A 23,402-nucleotide genomic window follows, 5' to 3' on the forward strand; every position below is an offset into this window, starting at 1 on the left:
GGATACTGCAATTCTCCATATACAGTGCAGGTAGGAGAAGGCCAATGCCAGCTGAAGAACAATGAGCAGGCTGGGAGAGCAAATGCTGTGAAAGTCTGCATAAAATCCTTGGGAACTGCCACATACTGACTGACGGAGGTGGCACATACAGGGTGCCATCACAAAGAAGGCCCTCTCTCCACACACCACACACATAATTACAGAAGATGGAGGGAGACTGGGAGGGGGGCCTTGGAAAAGGATTTCATGCAGCTCTTTAGAATATATTATGAAGTAATTAAATTATCAGTAGGCCAAAGGTAATTTCATATTATAAGATGGGTGCTTTCAAAAGTCTTTTATTTGGGTAAATGGGGAGCTGCCAGTCTGTTGCAAAAATCTGTGGACAATCCCAGGAAAGCCGAGCCAAATAAATCCCAGTAGCTCTCCAGAACTATGACACTGAAGTTGGTACATAGTTCCCAGTTCCTTATTTACTTGAAAGTTCAAAACACTAAAAAAGAAGAAAAATTGACAGCTACACCAACTTCAAGCCAAATTAACATCTCTGAATCCCAAAATATTATATCACTGTGATCGGGGACTCTCCCTGTCAAGAATAACAATACATTTATGCAATCAAAATCATCAGGCTTCTGATACTATCATAAATACATAATGATGTCATAAAATCATAAAAAATAAGCAACTACGGGTGCTCACCCCAAGCTCTGCTCTGGGCCAGGACAAATATACCCCAGGAAAGGGGAGGGTGTCCTCTACAAGATGCCACTGCGTCTCACCTGGCCCTGAGCTTCTGCTGGGCTTAGGGAACGGATGAGGGCATCTATCCAAAATCAAAACAGAGAAAAACATACAGTTAAAAATAAGTAATTGGAGGTGCCCACCCCAAAATCTGCTTTGAACTTTCAAGCAAATAAGGAACTGGGAACTAGGAACCAACTGCAGCGTCACAGAACAACTAAAGTGATTCCTGTTGGGCGTCATTCATTAAAACACACCCATGCCCCTGTAAATTGTTGTGAAGCTAGTCCTCAAGCCAGCAAAATGCAACAAATGGCCAGCTGTATTAAAAGGCTGCAGCCTGCTGAATAGTAACAAAAACAACAACAGCATAAACCATCCCTTCCTTTCCAAAGCACCTGCAGGAAATCCCTGTGGTCCAGCGATTAATTGTGCAGCATGATCCCATGTCATTGCACGTTGCTAGGCGGGTATCTACTGGCCTCCCCCAACTCCCGCCAGGTGTGCAGGAAGGGGGAGAGGGTTTCCTAGGAGCCAAGCACCCTTCCCGACCCAATGCGTTCTGTGACCTTCGCTGGCTACTGAGAGGAAAGTGGTTGAGGACAAGTCAGTAGCAATTTCACAGCAGCCTGGCTCAGCCTCGAGCATGCTCGGTGTCGCTCTGACCTACTTATGCATGCCGAAGCCGGAGAGCTCTGGGATTGCCGCTTTCCTGTGGATGAGAGCGCGAGGGAGCCGGCGCCAGCGCTGCGGCTTTCGGCAGAGGCGCGCGGGTCTGGAAAGGTGCAGCGTCCCGACGTTCCACAGTAGAACCGTTCTCAACACGCCCACGTTCCAAAGTCGAACGCGTCGCCCGGAAGCTAGTTGCGACACGCCGAAGCCAGGGCTCTGGGAAAAAGCTGGGACACCGAGAACGAAGCCACCACCGCTGCAAGCAGTGCGCTCGCCTTGGATTGTTTACGGTATATCGCTGTGGCGGGAGGTAAGTTTTAGAGCAAATAACATTGGGACGGTGATGTGCAGATCAAAAAAAGCCGGGGGTAGCGATCGCTTTTCCAGCTACGCTGAATGGCTGGACTAGCGAAGCGGGGCGGGGGTGATTGGGGACAGAAAGAAAAGGATGATGTCTTCAGAGGGAGAGATGACAGCTTGACAGGTTCATTTGGTACAACTTGTAGGAGTGCGACTCCCAAAACAGGTTTTTAGAATGATGAAACCCGGCAAGGTCGAAATGACTCCTCTGCACAATAAGACTTGGGCAGGGTTTACCGTGTGCCAGAGCAGAGAGCTATTTAAGGTATTTATTGACTACATTTATAATCGCCTTTCTGACAAAAGCACTGAAGCGATTTACAAGGTAAAGTCATGACTAAAGATGCTATATAAAAATATCCGCCTATCTGGAAAGAATGTAAAATTGAGCTCAGTGGGATTTACTTCTGAGTATGTATAGGATTGTGCTGTAAGGGACTCGAAAAGAAAACCGGATTGGAAAGGAAAGGGGGGAGATTGCTCTTTGTTCAGTAGTAAGATTCTTTTGCTCTGAGCCACTTCGGGGTGCCTTTTTTCAAAAGATAGTGTCTCTGAGCATATGCAGAAAACGTCCCCTTTTCACATTTTGCATGAGGAAGAAAGACTTCCAGGCCAGAGAAGGCTGGCCTTTCAGTCAGACTTAAGTCTCTGTACCTTTCTTTTAAGGAGTTAAGAATTTTTAGAGTTGGGACTCCCAGCAGCTCCAGTTAGAATAAGCTGTTGGCAGTCTAGAGATTGCTTCACATTTGGTATCATGTGGGTATGTTTGTGAGTAGGAGAACCTCAAATCTCATAGATCCACCTCTGCCTCTTTCCAAGGGACTAGAACCTTGAACAGACTAGTCACAAGGATTTTCTTGTGTTGCCTTTGAAACAAGTGTTTTTGGAAAAGGGGTAGGAGAGAAGACCTGCCTTTGGCAGCCTCAGAGCTTTAAGCAAAAATAAAGAGGAAGGATGAGGAATGTTTCTTTAGCCTCAAACTGAGTAGTGGAAAGGACAAAGATATGTCCAGATGGCTCCTTTTCACCTGCAGTCCTGTACTGGAAACGAGGAAAAGGAAAGGTTATTCAGTAAAGAAGGTTTGGGACTGGAATGGCCAATAACGGCCTAAAGGTCTGGTGCTAGGGCTTTTGATGTCAAAGATCTGTCTGACTCTGGGACTGAGTAAGTTCATTTCAGTGCAAGGAGAATTCAGTGGATTAACAAAGCAATGAAAGCATCGCAAAAAAAGAGAAATTCTAACAAACCCGTCAGGTATGACATTGTGTTTTGAAATTTTGTCCCTGATATGAATTTTGCATTGTTGTCCTATACATACCACTGATTGCTAGAGACCACGGGTGGCTCCTGTGGACTGTGGGTGGCTATTCAGCAACACCGGTGCTGCAAGTGGCACAAATAGCTGAGGCTTTCAGCATGCCTTGGCCAGATTCAGGGGGGGCTTGCTTCCAAGTTCCAAGCAATTGTGCTTAGAATGACAGCTTTTTCCTTCCTATTCTACCCTGCTACCTTTTCCCCAGCTCAATAGGATTATTTTATTTTATTTAACAGCATTTATAAACCACTTAATATTTTTAAAACCTCTAAGCAGTTAGGGGAAACAACACTTAAGTATGAGGAGGCTGTATATTTATTTTGTGTAAATAAGTGAGCACTCCACTCTAAGTCCTTGCAACCTCAAACACTAAGGCTTGGATTCTAATGTAAGGTAACTTAAGGAAGTTTGCCGAAGAAAACTTTTCTGTACCTGCATGTCCCCACCCCACAACCACCTATGTCTCCCAAAACCTGGGAACCACCTGAAAAAAGTTAAGATGGGGCATGAGAGGTGTGGGGAGCGATGACAAGGAACTTCTTGTATGTGAACCTCCTTAAGTCATCTTAGGATCCAAACCATTGTTGTCATTAAAATAATTAAAAATACTTAAAACATTTAGCAGCAGTAAATTAGCAAACGGAAACTACCAGCACAATACATGGCAAAGCTACCTGAACGCTTTTTTAAAAGAAGCGGGTTTTGACCATATGTCCGGAAGCCGGGGAGGGAAGGAGTTTGGCAAACTTCTCTAGGGATGTAAGAAAGAAGCTGGCTTATACCAGGCAGGTTAGACTATTTGCCTGACTAGCAAACAGTGGCCACTTTGGCGGGCAGCAGATTTTCAGCATTTCTTTTAAGCATAGTTCTTTCCTACCACCGGCGCCCTGATACTCTTTTTAAATTGGAGATGTCAGGGATTGAACCCTTTGCATGTGATGTGAATCATGTTGCATCCCTCAAATGCGCTAGCTGGCATTTCTATTTTAAAAGGGTGATGGCTTCTTTGTCCCAGTATCTTAAATGCAACCTTTGATCAAAGCCATGCCCTCCAAGTCTGTTTGTTTAAGAGGAACAATATCTATTTGGTCAATATATGATGTCTATCAGTGCAACATAACGTTGTATCAGTAAGAATTTAGGTGTTGTCTTTATTAGATTAGACTAAAGGTTTATCAAGGCCTATACTCTGATTCCAGTGATGGCCAGCCAAAAGACCTTTGGGAAGCTCTCGTTGAAGACAAGGAGATGGACATCTCCTGTTATTTCCCCCTCAGTTCAGGTAATTGGGGATGGTACCTGTGGTAGAGCACCTGTTTTGATGGCAGCAGGTCCCAGGTTCAATCCCTGGCATGTCCAGGTAGGGCTGGGTAAGACACCTGCCTGAAACCCTGGAAAAGCGCTGCCAGTCAGTGTAGACAGTACTGAGCTAGATAAACCAGTGGTCTGACTCGGTATAAGGCAGCTTCCTATGTTCTTTCACATGACTGAACATAGAAGCTGCCAAGGTGTTTTAGACCCCTTTAAAATCTGAGCTGGATTATGATATTTATATTATGTCCTTCCTCCCAAGGGAGCCCAAGGCAGCAAAATATCATTCAAATAATCTAATGAAAAACAAGTTTAAAACATTCACATTCTCTCAATCAGTGAGGTTAGAGTTTCAAAGGACAGTATCTTTCAGCCATCAAATGCCTAGGAAAACAGGAATGAACACATCCAGTGTGGTTGCTGGCTCCTCTAAGGTTGCTTTCACATCACTCCATCTACATCAGGGTTCTCTGAATGATGTTGGAATCCACACCCCATCATCCCCAGTCAACATTTTTGTGCAACACTCAAGCAAGGGTGGCTCACATTGTGACATACCATGTGACATATACACCAATGTTTTCCAGGTGGTAGTAACGTGTATGTTAAACGTAAGATTTAAAAACTTCCTTAACCGGGTGTGCCAGCTACTGGATCACCATGGAAGCAGCTTGTCCACACTCTGATTTACTCTGTCATTATACACTACCCATTCTCTCACTTTACTTGGTTGGTGTTAACATGGATTTATTTTCATCTGATAAACATTGGAAGAAATGTAAGGTATGTCTTTCTGTTGAGCCAGAATAGTAGTTCACAAACACAAAGTGAGTAGGAATAGAAAAACATATAATCCTAATGCAGGGTCTACCCTGTAAATCCACACTATAGGACATAGATGCTCATTGGATTGAAAAGCCGGTATCTCATAGTCTACCTACTCCACAGAGCTGAGAAAAGCACTAAAGAGTCATCACTGTAAGCAGCTATTGCTAAAACACTACTACCTCCTCTAGGATGCACACCTTAATGTGGTAAGGGGGTTTGAGAGTGTCGAAGAAGCTGAGAGCAATGCCGTCAGGAGTCTAGACCAAGAGGCTAGACTCCTAACAGGGTCACCCAAGGTGGAACGGTCAAAGCTGAGACACCAGACTAAGATGCATCCAGACTCAGAGGAAGGCAATGGTAAACCACCTCTGAATGCTTCTTACCACGAAAACCCTATGAACAGAGTATCCAAAATGCAATACAAGATAGTGCGACCCCGAGCTCAGAAGGCACTCACCGAGGTACTGGGGAAGAACAAAGGACAAGTATGAATAGCACTGTGACTAATGATGCCACTGGGTCAAAGCCGAATGGAAGCCTGGAGGCTGATGCGCATAGGTGCAAAAGGAGAGTCTGGAGTTGTACGACGTACACAGTAGGAACATGGAATGTGAGAAGCATGAACCAGGGAAAGTTAGAAATTGTCAAGCAAGAAATGGAACATATAAACATTACAATACTTGGCATGAGTGAATTAAAATGGACAGGAATGGGACATTTTCAGTCAGGCAACTACAAAATATTTTATGCAGGAAATGAGAAATTAAGAAGAAACAGGGTTGCTTTAATAGTGAGAACTGATGTAGCAAAAGCAATTAAGAGCTATAACGCAAGGTCTGAGCAAGTGATATCAGTGAGATTAAATGGGAAACCTATTAACATAACCATCATCCAAGTCTACACTCCAATGGCAAACACAGAAGAAGAAATTGGAGAGATTTTACACAGTACAGAAAGAAACTGATCACACACCAAAACAAGATGTTCTGAGTATCGTGGGGGACTGGAATGCAAAAGTAGGGAAGAACTAGAAATTGTGGGAAAATGGGGTTTAGGAGATAGAAATGAAGCAGGAGAAAGACTTATTGGATTCTGTGAACACATTTTTTGAACAACTGAAAAGATGACTACACATGGACATCACCAAATGGTCAATATAGGAATCAAACTGAATCTGCCCAAATTTTGACAAACATTTGTCAAGAAATATGGAAAACTAAACAATGGCCCACAGACTGGAAGCATTCAATATACATTCCAGTTCCAAAGAAAGGGGATCCCAGGGAATGCAGTAGTTATTGAACTATTGCCTTAATATCCCATGCAAGTAAAGTAATGCTCAAGATTTTACAACAAAGGCTCTTACCATATATGGAGTGAAAAATGCCAGATGCCCAAGCTGGATTTAGAAAGGGAAGAGGCACCAGAGATCATATCGCAAACATGTGTTGGATAATGGAACGAACCAAGGAATTTCAGAAGAAAATCACCCTGTGCTTAGTAAAAAATATGTAAATGTACTGCCATCAAGTTGATTCTGACTTATGGCGACGCTATGAATAGGGTTTTCATGAGGCTGAGAGGCAGCGACTGGCCCAAGATCACCCAGTGCGCCTCATGGCTGTGTGGGGATTCGAACCCTGGTCTCCCAGGTCATAGTCCAACAGGAAAGCCTTTGACTGTGTAGATCATGAAAAACTATGGAATGCTTTAAAAGAAATGGGGGTGTCACAGCATCTGATTGTTCTGATGGACAACCTATACTGTGCCCAAGAGGCTACTGTAAGGACAGAATATGGAGAAACTGATTGGTTCCCAGTCAGAAAGGGTGTGAGACGGGTGAATTTTATCACCCTATTTTATTTATTTATTGTTTGTTTGTTTGTTTGATTTATATCCCGCCCTTCCTCCCAGCAGAAGCCCAAGGTGCCAAACAAAAGGACTAAAAACACTTTAAAACATCATAAAAACAGACTTTAAAATACATTAAAACAAAACACCTTTGTTGTTGTTGTTATATGCCTCCAAGTCGACTACAACTTATGGCGACCCTATGAATCAGTGACCTCCAAGAGCATCTGTCATGAACCACCCTGTTCAGATCTTGTAAGTTCAGGTCTGTGGCTTCCTTTATGGAATCAATCCATCTCTTGTTTAGCCTTCTTCTTTTTCTACTTCCTTCTGTTTTTCCAAGCATTATTATCTTTTCTAATAAATCATGTCTTCTCATGATGTTTCCAAAGTGTGATAACCTCAGTTTCATCATTTTAGCTTCTAGTGATAGTTCTGGTCTAATTTGTTCTAACACCTAATTATTTGTCTTTTTCGCAGTCCATGGTATCTGCAAAGCTCTTCTCCAACACCACATTTTCTCTTATCAGCTTTTTTCACTGTCCAACTTTCATATCCATACACAGAGATCAGGAATACCATGGTCTGGATGATCCTGACTTTAGTGTTCAGTGAAACATTTTTTTAAAAAAAAAAGCTTTCAAGACATCTTTTTTAAGAAAGGTTAAAACATATTAAATATATTAAATATTAAAAGCAGTTCCAATGCAGACTGGGATAAGGTCTTTAACGTTTTTTGCCAATAATTTTATTGTTTGAATTCCTTCTATAAACTGCTTTGAGGTTTTTTACAATAAACAGTATATACATGTTGTAAATAAAATACATAAATAAATTTCAGAGTCACTGTGGCACTTATGTCTCTTTCCTCTTTTATGCCGAGTCAGGCCATTTGGTACCATCTAGCTCAATACTGCTGACATGGACTAGCATTGGTTCTCCAGAATTCCAGGCAATAGTCTGTTCCAGAGACTGAATTTTGGACCCTTTATGCTGCTGAAAGCTATATATTTACTGAATTCCTGATGTGAGACAAGCAGGAAAAGGAAACTGTTCTCAGAATTTGAAATGAGGTTTAGCTATTGCCTGGGGGTGTCAACAAATCTTGTCAATCACAACCCTGGCTTCACTTATTAGCTAAAAACCTGAAAGGGCAGGGATTAGAGCAGCTGGTACTAACAGAAGTTGCGGAAGGGGCAGCTGACATTTTGGGTTATATTTTTTGAACCAGACCACTAGAAATTTAATTTTTTTTTAAATGAAAGCTAAGAGTCTAGAGATTAAGGTGACTCACTCAGAGTCGGAGAGGACCCCCAAAAACCGGAGTCTCTGTGTGAAAACCGGAGATCTGGCAACCCTAGGTGGAGGCGAGGTTGGAGAGATGGCCCCCATGTCCAGCTGTGTTATAAAGATTACCTCAGATCGAGTCAGGTTGGGCTCACCTACCACTAGGTTAGGATTGTGGATAGCACTTCATTGGCCAGATACAATAGACCCCCACCGAAAAGCGAAAATCACCGGAAAGTGGAACATAGTACATCCAGAAAGTGAGAGAGAGAGTGAAGCCTCCTGCTGCACCAGCGTGATCAGCTGGAGCGCATGATCAGCTGGAGCGTGAGGAGCTTCAGGGGCCAAGCGATGTCAGCTGGAGCGCAGTGCCTGGAGCTTTGTGTGCTACAGCTGTAGCACAGGGAGCTCCAGCCGCCACACTCCAGCTGACAGCACTTGGCCCCTGAAACTCCCCGTGCTCCAGCTGATCGCGTGCTCCAGCTGATCGATCAGCTGTAGTGCAGGGAGCTCCAGCTGCTGCGCTCCAGCTGAAAGCGCTTGGCCCCTGAAGCTCCCTGTGCTACAGCTGATCGCACCGCTGCTCCCGGAGGAGGAGGAGAATGGGGCGGAGGACGGGGCTCGCACTGTATTAGCGGAATGCCAAAAAGCGGGGCACTGACAAGCGGGGCCCTACTGTATAATTTCTGTGTTACACAAACGGGCCTCCTCCACCTTGTGTTTGAAAAATTGGACTTATTGGTGTCCTTTAACTCCTTTTTTGTTCCTTTCATTTAATCTCCTTATGTTTCTTTACTTATAACCAGACATGAGAGAATAAAAAGTATGTATATTAATAATGCAGGAGCAGGAATGACAAGAGCTCTAAAGGAGCTCTTTAGACACTGTTCCTTGCTCTTGGGATCTAGTGTCAGTTCCTCTGTACACTCTGGAGACCAGAGGCCTACAGGGGCCTATAAAACTTATCAGGGTGCCCTGGAATGTCTAAATCCTTGCTTTATATGGTTCTTCTCCCTTACAGCCATGTGGCTGCCCCACCCTTTGTGCCTATGCACAGGGCAACGTCAGCAGGAGGTAAAGAATTTTGGGACTCGTTCACAAGAGAGAGCATGTGGCTCTTTCTGGTCTTCCAAATTACAAGGCATTGAGTTTTCTGTATAAGAACACATTCTACGTGTGTATATTCTAGAACAGGGATGAAGCAAAATTATCCCTCCGGTCCTCTCTTTCTGCCCTTCAGGCCTCTCCTCAGGCCCACGCTACTCCCCAGCTGTGCTTTGCACCCTTCTTGGGTGTTTTTGCCGACAGGAATGTGTCCTTGAATTCCAACAATGCCACTTGCTTGCCTCGATGGAAGATAGAGAGGGATGTGCGAGTGTGAAGAAACAAGCCTACTGTACAGAGGTAAAATTCACACTTATTGCTGTGCCCACTTTTTCATCAGGCTCCACCCGTCACTGGCATGTGGCCCCTGGAAGGTCATTCTGCAGGGAATGTGGACCTGAAGCTGAAAAAGGTTCCCTACCCCTGTTCTAGATGAGGGTCTGGTTCAGTGGCTCATTCTTCAGAATGTACTACTTGTCCTGTTCAGCACTGATTTTGATTTGGCTTTTTAGGAAAAGAAGCAAGGAGGCCAAGCATATAGAATTGGATTGGCTTCTTATTCTCATCTCTGACTAATGGCTGATTCACTACGCACACAGCAAAAACCGAAGAGGTTTTTCTCCCCCTCTGCACGTAGCTGAACCATACGAGCATATGTAATAAGAATAGATGAAATAGTTCCTAAGCAAGTGTATTTCTCTAATCACTGAGTGTCAAGCAGTCCCCACATATCAGGGATTAGGGAGGATGGCTTCTGGATCAGAGGGTGGCTTCCCTAAACAGAGCTCTGAGCCCTCGCAGATCTATGTCTAGAAATGAAGCACTGGAAACAGTTACAAGAAAAAAAGAAAAAGGCAAGTGGCAGGGAGGCTGCAGACAATGGGGAGATTTAGGCTAATAGTCCCGATTTTGCATTGCTCTCCTCTCCAGCTTCATTCTTTACAATAAGAGGGATTGAAGTGCCTGATCTGTAGCACATGCACTGCAGCTCTGAAGCAGCAGCTGTACTCAAAAACATAGCCTGGGGTATTCTTGTAATGAGTTAAGCAAATATCTCATAAAGAGATACAGCTGTTTCTGGAATAATAGCTTTGTTTACCAAGCTATACAGTGCGAGTTGCCTGCCCTCCTAAATAAACAGGCCTGCTAAATGAATCCAGATGATTTATACAGCTGTAGTGTTCACAAGCCCCGCAGAAGCCTTATAAAGGATATATGCAATCAACCAAGCAAGGACCTTAAGTGATTTTTTTGAAAAGGCCTTCATCACCTCAGCTGCATAGTGTTGTTTCTGTTTACCAGATTTTACCAGCAGAGCAATATCCTTTTAAAAGCATGCAAATAAATTTTAATGTACAAAATCCAGTAACCATTTTCATTCAGTAAAAGTCTGTTTCGATACTTAAGAACTTTACTCTTTTCTTCTTTATTATTTGAGCCTTAGGGTCGATTCAAATGTTACATAAAACACCAGGGATTGCAAATGTGGAAATCATGCTTTTGAATCCCCACCAATAATGTCTCTGGACTGCATCTCCCATTATGCCTGACCATTGGCCATATTGTCTGGGGCTGATGGAAGTTGGTGTTTAACAGTATCTGGAGTGACACAGGTTCCCATTCCCTGGGCTAGAACCTAGGTTGCTGAAGGATTGCTGCTCCCATATGAATCTCCCCGTTTTCTGAAGTCATATTCTGAGCCACTGCGCAGGGTGCCACCTCTTACTAGGAGGAACAGCAGGATATAAATATATAAATCTATCTGTCTAATCTGTCTGTCTTCTGAGGAGAGGCAGGTGGCAGTCAAAGACAGGGCATTTTCCATACTATGGAATTCTGTTCTCAAAAAAATTTGTTTGGCACCTTTCCCTTTTTTCCTCTTTTAATTGTTAAATTAAGGCAGTTTTATTTATCCAGACATTTCATTTCTTTTGTAATTTTACCTCTTTTAATATTGCTTCTGCTTACCTAATATTAATACAGATTTTGGTTTTAATTTTCTATTGGTCAGCTTTAATTATTTTTATCTTTGCAAACTGCCTTGCAGACTTTTTTGAAGCTAAAAGGTTGTGTGTGTGTGTGTGTGTTTATTGTATATCAGTAAACTAATCTAAAGGACTCTTCCACAGTCATCTCAAAGGGAAATCTGGAATGCATGGATTGGATTGTTTTATTCACATAGTGCCTTGAACACTACAAATTCAATTTAGAGTGGGGGGGGGGGGTTGCGCCTGTAATCCAATCCATAATCATCCTATAGATGATATCCAATATTAGTCATACTCAGACTAGATCCATTAAAATCAGTTGTGCTGTTAATTAAGTCCATTGATTTCAGTGGGTCTGCTCTGAGTATGACTAACTTTAGATATCATCCTATGAATGTTATGTATGAATTCACGCTTGAGGCACAAACCTACAGTCCCTGTGAGGGTATCCCAGGGGCCAGAGGATTTTGCATAGCTCCCTCTCTTGTTTCCCCAGGATGCCCCTGGGTGTATGAGGGATAAAGAGATGATAGCCCTAGAACTGGGGTCAGTAGCCTTACACCGGTAGGTGCCATGGCACCCGCAAAGGCCTTCAGTGGTGCCCCCAGCAGGTAGCCCGGACTCTGAGCTTTCATTAAAAAAAGTCTCTTGCCCTCCTAGAAATAAAGTTATGGAGCAAAATGTGCAGATACCCATCAAAGTGATTTATGGGAAATGGGCCAGCCTGGCTGCTCCTGCATGTCAGTGTTATTAGCCAATGAGTGAAGTCAGAGCTGTGATTGAAAAGTGAGTTGTTTAGACACCAGGCTATAAAAATTCCTGGGGTCCTAAAGAGCTGCTGCTTCACCCTCCCTTTTAGTGCACTTTTCCTGCTTCTGTCTTTTTTTCTATCCTTGGAATCTGCATAGTTTACCCTTACTTTTTCTCTAGCAACCACAGCACATTTTTCCTGTGCTGGTTTCGGTTGAGATCAGGTAGGGCCTAGAAGTTATTTTTTGCTAATAATAATATTACACAAGTGTGGGCAAATGTTAAAGAATCCTCCCCCCCCAAAAAAAACCTCAAACATGAAAACTTTGTGAAGAGGCTTAGGCTTTGGTTTAGGGTTGGCATTGTGGAAAAACAGGGTCCTTGTGCTTTAACAGCTGTGTGGCAGGCAGAAATTCAACAACCTTATCTAGTATGGAAGTACAATTACAGGGAAAACTTCACCATGACTACTCTGTAATTTTGTGGTATGCCACACCCCCAATGGCAGCCATGTTGTGCCTGGTGCCCCCAGCAACTCTCAAAATTTGAAGTGCCCTCTGGTCCAAAAAGGTTGGTGACTCCTGCCCTAGAGCTAGAGTATTTCTTTCCCTTCTGGAAAGGGGACTCTGGATTTTGTCGTTTTACCACCACAAATTCTCCCTCCCCTGCTCTCATTAGATTATTCTGCCCATTGATAATGACAAAACTACAGTATATTCCAAGTTGTGCTCTTAAAAGAAAACTGAGGTAGTATTTTCTAGGTTAACTGGTTTCCTGAATATTAGGTAGTCAAGATCTGATGTTATGATTGATACTTTGAAGACATTTACGAGTTAAAAAAGAGTTTGCTGGGGCAATGTACAAAGAACAAAACAGATAGATTGGTTAGCTTCACTGATACTCTGCAAGTGAGCAGATAGGAAAGACATGTGGGCTTCTGGCTTATTTTAAGGTTTCGAGGAGAGTCCGTATTCAAAGTGCAATCTTTTATAATTAGATAAATTAGTAGTAGTAGTAGTAGTAGTAGTAGTAATTTATTAATCAACTTGTACATACAAGTCTCAAGGTGATTTACAGATGTATCATAAAAGCAGCTTAAATAACCTTTTAAAGGTACAAAAACTGAAAATAGGTTTATTTAAGAACAGTACAAACCGACACCTAGGACAGACCTTTTCATTCAGCTGAAAAAGCTTGTCAAAATGCAACTCCTGTGCCAGCTATTGCATTCATTCACAGCTTTTCAACTGATTTACGGAATGTGGCTGTGCAAGTATTGTAAGCACTTGTGGATAGTGCTTACAAGCCAACACAGCTTTCTTCCTTTTCCCACACCATTTAAATTTAGTTAAAAATGTTCTTGTTGCCTGTACATTCTTCAGTGTGCTATTTCATAATAGTAGTGCTCTCTGATACCAGTGTTTTAAGGGTGCTTTCAGGCAGATGTGTGTTGTAGGATTGTTGCTCCTCAGTTGGTTGCTTTTAACCAAGGCTAACAGCAGCTTGGTTTCTCCTGCAAAGTTATTCCCCTTCTGCAGCAATTTAAGTCACTGATGATAAGGAAATGCAGTATCACATTAAGGCTGCAGTCGTAACTCCCCTTTTCTTAGAATGTAAGCCCCATTGAATTCAATAGGGCTTACTTCTGCGAAGACATATACAGAATTGCACTGTAAATGTTGTAGGGTATGGCTTATAAAAATATAGCACTAAAGTGAAAAATGTTGCAATAATCTTGGAAGGCCTTTAGTGCTACTGAAACTGATTGATTTCAGAGGTGCCAAAGAAAGATCACACATTCAAAATCAAAGTTTACTTTTGTTGTGCTGTTTAGTTTGTTGAAATTCTCCAGCTCATAGCTATATAAAACCATATCATGTCACTAAAATTACTAGAATCTGTGAGCAGATGAAAGAAATGAGGATTATTGCAATTCTTTATCCCAAATTAATTGTTGTTGTTATGTGCCTTCAAGTAGATTACGACTTATGGCGACCCTATGAATCAGTGACCTCCAAGAGCATCTGTCATGAACCACCCTGTTCAGATCTTGTAAGTTCAGGTCTGTGGCTTCCTTTATGGAATCAATCCATCTCTTGTTTGGCCTTCCTCTTTTTCTACTCCCTTCTGTTTTTCCCATTACTTCATTCTCTTTAAGAAGGGCTCTAAATAGTGTCCTCTGATATTAGTATATAACTGACATTTAATGCAGTGAGACAAATTCTCCAATACCAGTTCCCCACAAATACACAATCTATCTTGGACAGGTATGCCGTAAAATCTCTGCAGTGATACATTTTATAGGCTTCGTTCAGTTGATGATATAAGTGCATCTTATAGAACTGAACCAGCAACGTCAACAGTAATAGAACATGTCTTTCCTTTTTCCATTTATATTTTTTAAATGGAAAGTGGGAATTATTTCACTTACTGTATTTTCTTTATTATTCTAAAATGAAAACACTGATTAATTTGAACAAAGGAGTATTTTCTATTATTATTTCTTAAGGATTGTATCCAAAGCTGCACATATGGAGTTCCACTCACACAATGGAACTTCCTCTTCCTGTTGTCTCCAAACTCTACTCCAGAGGATGCAGGGGGCTTCAGGGTAGAGGAGCCTCAAGAGGACATCTGCTACGTTAGCGGGACAGCAACGTTGGATATGACCCTACATTTCTAGGTTGCACTTCCTCCCAAAGGACTAACAGTGGCATACACCAAAATGATGAAACAATAAAATTAAAAATGAAATAAAAGCATCTAAATATTATTATATTAGACTGAACAACTCAGTAACCAGAAAAACATATGTATGGTTTCAGGAACTGTGATATTGGCATTGAGCTAAAACACTGAAATGAAGTCTGTTGAGATGTATTCTTGATTTAATTTAGCATTGCCTAGTCAGTGCTTCTACTCCCCACCCACTCCCATTTGCTGCACATTAAACAACAAAACTTGTTTTATCTTGCAGGGTTTTATTTTCTTGGCTTGTAAAATTTCATGGATCAAAGTTAACATTTCCTGTGGCTTCTTCAGGACGATACTCTACGCAATTCCTGATCCAACATTAATTCTGCTCCATGGTACACAGAAGACAGATGAATATGCCCAGCAGCCACCTCCTTGTGTACTATTGGACTGCCATATGCCTTTCCATCTTCCTAGCAGCTTTGACAGTTGCTGAAGATGTCACGAACAGCACTTTAAACCACACTAATATGCTCTTAGGATCTGTGCCTGTGGTCATCTCCAGAATCAATCACATTATAGTCAAAGAAGGTTATAGTGCCTTGATTGACTGCAATGTCAAAGGTCATCCTAGGCCAGAGTACAAGTGGTACAACTCCAATGGCCATTTGCTGAAGGAAGATGGGGACAGAGGTAGGTTTCTGACAGGTTTTTTTTTCATTCATGAAATGCAGTTGTGGAGATAAAAAGTGGTCCTTGTAAGGCTTATGTGAGATATCGCAATTATTGTGCTACATTTACTTTGGATTATTTATTTATTCAGCCATTTATTTTAAAAAAAGATATTTCCAGGCTGCCTTCCAGAGCAAACACCCACACAAGGCAGCTTCCGTGAAGTAAAATGCTGTATACTGGGGATGGATAGGGCTCACAAACACATTTTTCTACTCTCCTCCCAAGACTCCATCATTTCTGGCATCAGTGGCAAAAGGGGGAGGCAAAATAGACATAGTGCTGAGTTGAGTGGAGAGGTTTAAATCCTTCCACCCAGTCCAATACTCTGATAGGGATGCATGTCCCCTCCCTTCCCAGTCATCAGGTTAATTATTTTATGAGTGGGAAGGGGGAAATGACCCCCTTGATCAGCTGATCTGCATGGATCAGCTGATGGGGGCTCTGTGCCTGTGTATGAGAGAAAGAGTGTGGGGTAGCCTCTCCCACTTTTGACCCCACCTAGCACTGGTACGCAGCCCCTGAAGGATTGGCCAAGGATGACTGTGGCCCTCAACCCCAAAATGGTTAGCCACCTCTATTGTATACAAAATGAAATCTGCAAATACCCTAAATGCATAAGAACTAACCATCACTGAAAACTATAAAATCTAGTAACCCATACAAGTTACAATGGCTGCAAAGTTTCCCACATGAGACCAACATAATACAGTAAAAACAGCTGAATGTATAAAGCCCCTTCAGCACCAGTTCATGCCGAAAGGATCAGATAAGCTTTTTAGGAATTTTTATCACAAGCAGCTGTAAATGTATTTGTGTATGTATATTCAGAGGGACACAGATTTACTCAAAAGGCTGTAAGGGGCAACTTTCCCTCTGACCATTTTTTCCCAGCACAAATATCTCCTCCCCTCAGTGGTGGCATTGGGGCAGGACTCTGGGGCAGAAGTCCAGGGCCACACACTGCAGAATAAGTAGCAGGGCCACCAAACACAGCAGGGCTGGCTTACTATAGCTTAGTAAGTAGAGTAATACCACCTAAAGAGCCACCCCAATAACACAATTAACCACAGAGTCCAAAGTTCCCTAGATGCAAAGCTGCCTTCCCTGACTTCTCTGGACATTGTAGAGGAATCTTTGTGTTGAGTAGAGATGTGAATGCCTGGGGAGGAGGGGGGACAGAAAATTGGGGTGGGGGACTGGGTTTTCTCCCCTTTTTTTCAAATTGTTCTGGGTTTGTTCCAGAAACACCCCAGAAAACTTGGGGGAAAACTGGGTTCCTCCTCTTTTTTAAAAAAAGAAAAAGTGGGGGAAGGGAACATTTCTTTTTCTTGGGTTTTTTCCCCTGGGCCTTCACTTCTCTAGTGTTAAGTACAAGGGTCCAGCCCTTTGAATCTTCCGGCTTGTTCAGAGAATATATGGGTGGGGGAATTACTTTATCTCAGCCTTGTTGTGACAGGGTGCCCATCACACCCCCTTACCCCTCACAGAACCGGTCTCAGCCCAAACAGCAGGTATGCTGAGTTCTTTCTGCTGCTGCTGCAGCAGCAGTGAAGACCCTTTCATCCCCCCAGAGGCTTCTCTTCCATTGCAAATGGCAGCTTCAGAAGGGCAATGTCTGTCAGACCTGAACTGCGGTGGGGAGAGAAGGAGGATTAAACTCCACATCCCAACTGTCTTAACCAAGAGGCCCCTTGGTGGCTCCTCTTTCCAGTTAAAAAAAAAAACTGGTGCCCACAACATTAAACTACAGAAAGCACCAACTGTTGTTTGGTCCCCAGAAAGGATGTTGTAGAGGTGAAAAAGGTACAGAAAAAAGAGCAAGCAGAATGTTCAGAGGTGGGGTGTTAGAATAACGTCTCTAGAAGCGAAGGCTTGTGCATATTGCAGGGGGGAAAGGCAAATAAGGAGAGGGCATGATGAAAGTTTATAAAATTCCACACAATGTGGATAAAGTGGTTAGATAGAAGGTTCCCACCTTTCTCAACCAGCAATGAGGAGCCTCTAGCCTGCAGCCAGTTTAGACCTAGCAGGTTTCCTACTTTGGCTCGCAAGACCATTTTCCCAAACCACACCCACCTGCCCCATGCCTGATGTTGTATGTGATGATAGCTGTGGGGTATGTAAAGACTCAGCTGCAAAGGAACAATTGGGAGCCTTTAAAGTGCTCTACAAGTTGTTCCCTGGCAAGCTCCGCTGGGATGAGCTGCACTACAGAGTTCCCAGTCAGGAGCTCCCCTGCTGCAGGCGATCTCTGCCAAAAGCAAGACTGGCTGTAAATGCCAGTCAGCCAGCTGACACTTAGGGCAAGCCTCGAGGGAAGTAGTGCAGCCACTCCCCACTTTCAACTGAGATCTTCCTTTGAGTTTAAGCTGAGCTGCAAAGGAAGAAGGAAAGAATTGGGAGCACACTTAAAAGAGTGCACTCCTGATTCTTTCCTTTGAAATTTGACCCACAGTCATCCCCTGCCCCCTGGCCGCTTGTCCAAATGGCCTGTGGGGGGGTGGGGTTGCTCAGGAGCCAGCCTAGCCTGTTCCTCACCCCTGTTCCTAACAATCCAACTAATGGAAGAGATTGGCAGGAAATTCAGGACAGACAAGAGGAAGTACTTTTGTACCAAGTGCATAATTAATTTATGGAACTCCTTGTCACACATTCTGGATTTATGGAGGATGTGTCTATCGCTATGGCTCTTTATGGCTATATACACTGTCCCATTTCAGGGATAGAATGCCACTGAAGAGCAGCTGGTGGTGAGCAGCAGTGGAAGAGCACCTATTCCCTTCAAGCCCCACTTGTGAACTTCCCAGAGGCAACTAGCTGGGCAAGCAGCAGGTTATCTTCTGTAACTGCTTTCTGTGCAACTAACTATGAACAGCACAAATATATTTACACATTTTCTGTCTGAAGAAAGCAAAGAGAGGAACAAGCTGAACTGTGGAGAATGGGATTTCAGAAGCAGCGTAGGAGGCTTTTGTACATTGAGTAATTCCGCTCTGAGTTTAAATGATGCTGCTGGGCTCCTAAGAGCACTGGTGCTCAAAAGACCTGCAATTTGCAGTGCCATTATTTCAAGCACTTGCAAAGCACCTCACTGTGACAGGCAGGAGGTTTGCCTGTGGGCTACCAGGCAAAGTGTCTGAGGGCATGGAGGGTGGTAATCCCAGGCATGGTGTGGCAAGGTCTCTCCACCCCCATCCCTTGCTCTTGCACTATAGTCTCAGTTTCTTTCCCCATCTAGCTCCGCTAAACCAGACTTTGAAGTTGGGATTTCTGGCATTAGGGGAGTGCCACAGCATAGTGGCAGAGCAAGTGCTTTGCATGCAAAAGGTCCGGGTTCAATCCCTGGCATCTCCTGGTAGGGGTGGGAAGGATTCCTATCTGAAATCCTGAGAGTTGCTGCCAGTCAGTGTAGTGAGTACTGAGATAGATGGACGGTTGGTTTGGCTCAGTATAAGATAGCTCCCTATGTTCCTAAAAGGATCAGATAGCAGGTGAGGACAAACACTTCTGCCAGAATGCTGCTGTCAGTCAGATTAGACAGTATTGGACTAGATAGACAAAAAGTCTGATCTGGTATAAGGTAGCTTCATATGTCTGGGAAAGTGAGAGAAGATACTTGAATAGCCCTTCCTCTGCATTTTTAATGCCTCCATGCCTAAAAATGAAAAAAAAAATCCCTTAGGTGCAGTTAAGTCTGTTTATTTCATTGAGTTTAAGCTGACCTAATTCTGTGCTAAATTGTGGCTCTAAATTAGAAGATTGGATCATTTTTCAGCTTACTTACAAACCAATTCAATTCTATTTACTCACACAAAACCATTGGTGTTTTAAGTCACAGGATTCCCTTCAGGCTAGAAGAATGTAAGACTCACCTTTCCAAAGGTTTTTCTTATTGTCCTTTATTTTGATCACAACTTAATCAGCCAGTATGACTCACAGGATATTTTCTTTTTTGAGAAGACGAAAAGCTTTAGAACTGAGCAAGACCTTGGGAATAATCCATGGCAATCCTGCCAGAAGCAGTTTGGGATATTGATTTAGATTGAGCCAGCCCAAGTACCAAACTGGAGACACCTATGATATTACACAATGCAGTTTATTGTAGAGACATTTAACCTATTTGGGTGTTCTGTTTATGTGTAAACCCTACACATGAGTGGGGATGAGTGTTCTGAGCTCCGCCCCCTGTCACCACCCTTTTCAACTTGGGGTGGTGTTTGACTGTGTGATGCAGGGAGCCTCCTCTACTCATGTAAGCTCCCCATGCAATTTAGAACCCTGCATAATTGAGGTTTTTATTTGCACAGGAAGCCTCCAAGAGAGGTAACATCCTCCCATGTTTGAGGGTGGCGGGGATATCAGTGTGGGTTTTATATGCATCCAGAATGTCCTAAATAGGACTATTCTAGAAAATTCTGTCTGAGTTATTTGCAGATGGTGTTGATGCCTTTGCTCCCTAAAAGATTATGCATGGCTGTGAAAATAAATTTTCTGCTGTTGGTTAGTCTGACCAAACAAGTGTATTTTACTGATCTACCTTCTTTCCAGCAGGAAAATGGATTCTTGACAATGGGCAACTGAATATTACTAGCGTGTCATTTGTGGATCGAGGAAAGTACACGTGTGTTGCTTCTAACATCTATGGCCGGGTGAATAATACAGTGACTCTGAGGGTTATCTTTATGTCTGGAGATATGGGAATCTACTATATGATTGTATGCCTTGTAGCATTTACCATTGTTTTGATCTTAAACATTACCAGGCTGTGCATGATGAGCAGCCACCTGAAGAAGACTGAGAAAGCCATCAATGAATTCTTTCGGACAGAAGGGGCAGAAAAGCTGCAGAAAGCTTTTGAGATAGCTAAGCGCATCCCAATCATCACATCGGCAAAGACTCTTGAGCTTGCCAAAGTAACACAGTTCAAGACAATGGAGTTTGCCCGCTACATTGAAGAGCTCGCTAGGAGTGTTCCTCTGCCCCCTCTCATCATGAACTGCAGGACTATCATGGAAGAAATCATGGAGGTGGTGGGACTGGAGGAGCAGGGCCAGAACTTTGTAAGGCAATCAGCTGAAGGACAGGAGACCACTGACACAGAAGAGATGTATGTGATTCCCAACCCCCTAAAGCGTAGCGACTCCCTCACTGCTGACTCTGATGCCTCCTCTTTGCACGAACCTCCGCTAAAGATTGCAATAAAAGTGTCTGTTCATCAGTTAACTAAAAAGGACTGTGTCGATGACCAGTCGCAAGACAGCATACAATTAGAAATTAAAGAAGAGACGGAAGAGGAAGAGATTGTTCAAGCACCAGCACCACCTACTGACCTAGTCTTGGAACCTTCAGCTGAACGAAACCCTCCTGAGACAACTCTGGGAAGCATCACAGACACATGTACTGTTCATGAAAGCCATGTATGATAGTTTCTCTGCAAATCTATGCATAGTAAGAATCTTAAGGTGGAGTATTCCTTATAAACAAAAAGATAATGTTTTTGCCAATAAGCCTTACTTAAAGACTATCATAGTGAAAGCGTGCATGTATGGATTACTTGGCATTTTCTTCCTAAGGGTCAAACTAGACATTACCTTTTTATAGCATGATTGGCAACCACATTTGGTTAAAAAAAAAGTCACAGGACTCCCCAGCCACAACCCCAGTGAAACTCCTGCACATGCAACAATTTGCATTGGGGGGGGGGAGTTCCCATTCTTGAAAAAACAGGTCCCACTGCACATCTGACCGGGCAGGGGCTGATGTCCTTGATGATCACACTATTAAAGTCTAACTTGACAGTTAGTTTAGTTAGGAGGTTTGTGACAGAACAATTGCTATTACACTAATATTAATTGCTGTTTTTGGTTCAGGATAATCTTTTTAAAAATTCACAAAATATTTACCTCAGAGAATTGTTTAGGTCAGTCTGGCTTGCAGTGAGTACCTGGAAATCGTCTGTAGTGCTTAGAAATGGGACTTATGTTTGAGTCCCCAAAGAGTCTTGACTTCAGAGGAAGGCTGCTGAAATCAATGGAACTATTGTTCAGTTCTGTGGTTGAAAGATTTCTCAGTTTATGTAATGCAGCAAAGAAACTCCCCACCCCCCATTCTGCTCTGTCACTTGCTCCCTTGTGTATTCTCGTGACTCTGCTCCCATGATTTTGAATTACTGTTCAAGGGGGAGCATTTCCTTAGCCAGATGAAGATCTTTGTGGGATACCATTTACTAGCTCCCTTTCCTACGTTCTGGTAGAGGGCTGTAAGAAGGTCAAATGAATGTATTTCATTTGAAGCTGGACAATTTGTATTTAGAGCATGTGGAGGCGGGGAGGACAGGGAGGGAAATGTCCTCCTGCGTTTTCTCATTGGAAGAAAGAGCCCAATAAATGTTGCCTCACAGAAAGGATACACTGAGCTACTTGTTTCTGTTGGAAGAGGGCTATTAGTCTCCAGCTGGAAAGCTGTATACAAACAATACATTCAGGCTGGAGCCCAGTTACCCACTTCCCCAGCTATGATGGCCACATGCAAAGAAAAACAGGGCTCTGGAAGAGGGTAGTTCTACAGGTGAAGCTTCTCTAGTCTCTTTATGACAAACTGCACTGACCCACATCTGCTTCTGGATGGCAGCCCTGTCCTCCTTGGCATCACCCTAACCCAAACTAGTGCCCTCCAGATGTTGTTGGACTACACCTATTGTCAGCCCAAGGCTAGCCAATGATCAGGGACAATTGGAGTTGTAGTCCAACAACATCAGGAAGACCTGATGCACAATACCTATGCACAATACCATTTAATTTTAATGCAGGTCATGGTGTAGTCTGTTACTAGTATGGGAACAGCACTTGCAGATCTGTAATTTGGAGGGGAATTCAATTATTTGCTTAGGTGTATGGAAAGAAGCCATTAGATCTCTGTGAAGTCAATGGATGTAAATCTGCACTGGCATTGATGGGCAGCCTGGCACTGGACAAGACTTGGTTTGAAGGAGATGAAATAACTTCACTGCATAAATGGATATGAACATATTGCAGTTTCAATCATGCCGGATGTAACTATTATAGTGATCTGGTTTGTATCCTATTAGTTGCAATCTAGACCTAGAAGCTCCAAGCACTATAGCACAGTCAACTTAGCATAGCTTCAGCCAGCCTCACAAAGAAACATATGGTTTTCCTACAATATCAGCTCTTGAAAAGCCAGACAGTTATTATGTATATACTTTAATACAAAACCTACCTTTTAAAAAGACAGTAATAACATTAAATGTTCACATAAAATATCTTGTGGTCTTGCTGAGCCTTCTTTTAAGAACGTAAGAAGAGCCCTACTGGAATCAGCAATGCTGGATCAGATGCAAAGGGGGAAGGGCTGTGAGGATGAGTGCACTAGCTCCCCCTCCCATTGTTGTTCTTCTCCCCCTCCATGGTCTGAAGTGGAGACGGTCTCCTGAACTTGTAGACGCTACAGCACATTTTGGAACCCCAAGGGCTTCTTAACTCCATGAATACAGGGCAGTCACTCTCCCAACTTGGGGAGAGTGCCAAGAATGACAATGGGGGATGGAGCTAGCAATCATCCCGGCACACATCCCTTGCATATTTAATTAGTACACCATCAAAATGACTGAAGAGGGCTTTTGTTTGAAATAATTTCTTAAGTTGCCCCAAGGTGCATATACAGTTTTAGCGCTTAGATGCCCAATTGCTTTCTCCCACTACTCAGGAATTTATAGATCTAAGCAGAGCCTTGGCCACAAGGAA

At 43.0% G+C, this 23,402-nt stretch overlaps 1 protein-coding gene across 7 annotated transcripts; it reads left to right on the forward strand.

Annotated features, from left to right (window-relative positions):
• The first annotated feature begins 1,400 nt into the window (after positions 1–1,400).
• Positions 1,401–23,402, forward strand: MFAP3L (microfibril associated protein 3 like). 7 transcript variants are annotated; one of them, XM_061584068.1, is made up of 4 exons: positions 1,401–1,726; positions 14,186–14,272; positions 15,188–15,597; positions 20,188–23,402. In XM_061584068.1, exons 3-4 carry the CDS (start codon positions 15,297–15,299, stop codon positions 21,060–21,062), a joined length of 1,176 nt encoding a protein of 391 aa, XP_061440052.1. In that variant the 5' UTR covers positions 1,401–1,726; positions 14,186–14,272; positions 15,188–15,296; the 3' UTR covers positions 21,063–23,402. The 7 variants fall into 7 exon arrangements, with proteins under 7 accessions (XP_061440052.1, XP_061440049.1, XP_061440055.1 ...); XM_061584065.1 differs by having other exon boundaries at positions 14,186–14,262; XM_061584071.1 differs by having other exon boundaries at positions 14,186–14,262; positions 20,191–23,402.

Source organism: Rhineura floridana, chromosome 9 (assembly GCF_030035675.1).
Source record: "Rhineura floridana isolate rRhiFlo1 chromosome 9, rRhiFlo1.hap2, whole genome shotgun sequence".
Classification (NCBI taxonomy): domain Eukaryota; kingdom Metazoa; phylum Chordata; class Lepidosauria; order Squamata; family Rhineuridae; genus Rhineura; species Rhineura floridana.

What these genes read in the sequence shown, in the direction of transcription:
- MFAP3L (XM_061584068.1), top strand. Translation starts at nt 15,297, where the DNA reads ATGGTACACAGAAGACAGATGAATATGCCCAGCAGCCACCTCCTTGTG. An exon ending in GAAGGAAGATGGGGACAGAG is followed by an intron (nt 15,598 to 20,187) that starts GTAGGTTTCTGA and finishes CCTTCTTTCCAG; the next exon opens with CAGGAAAATGGATTCTTGAC.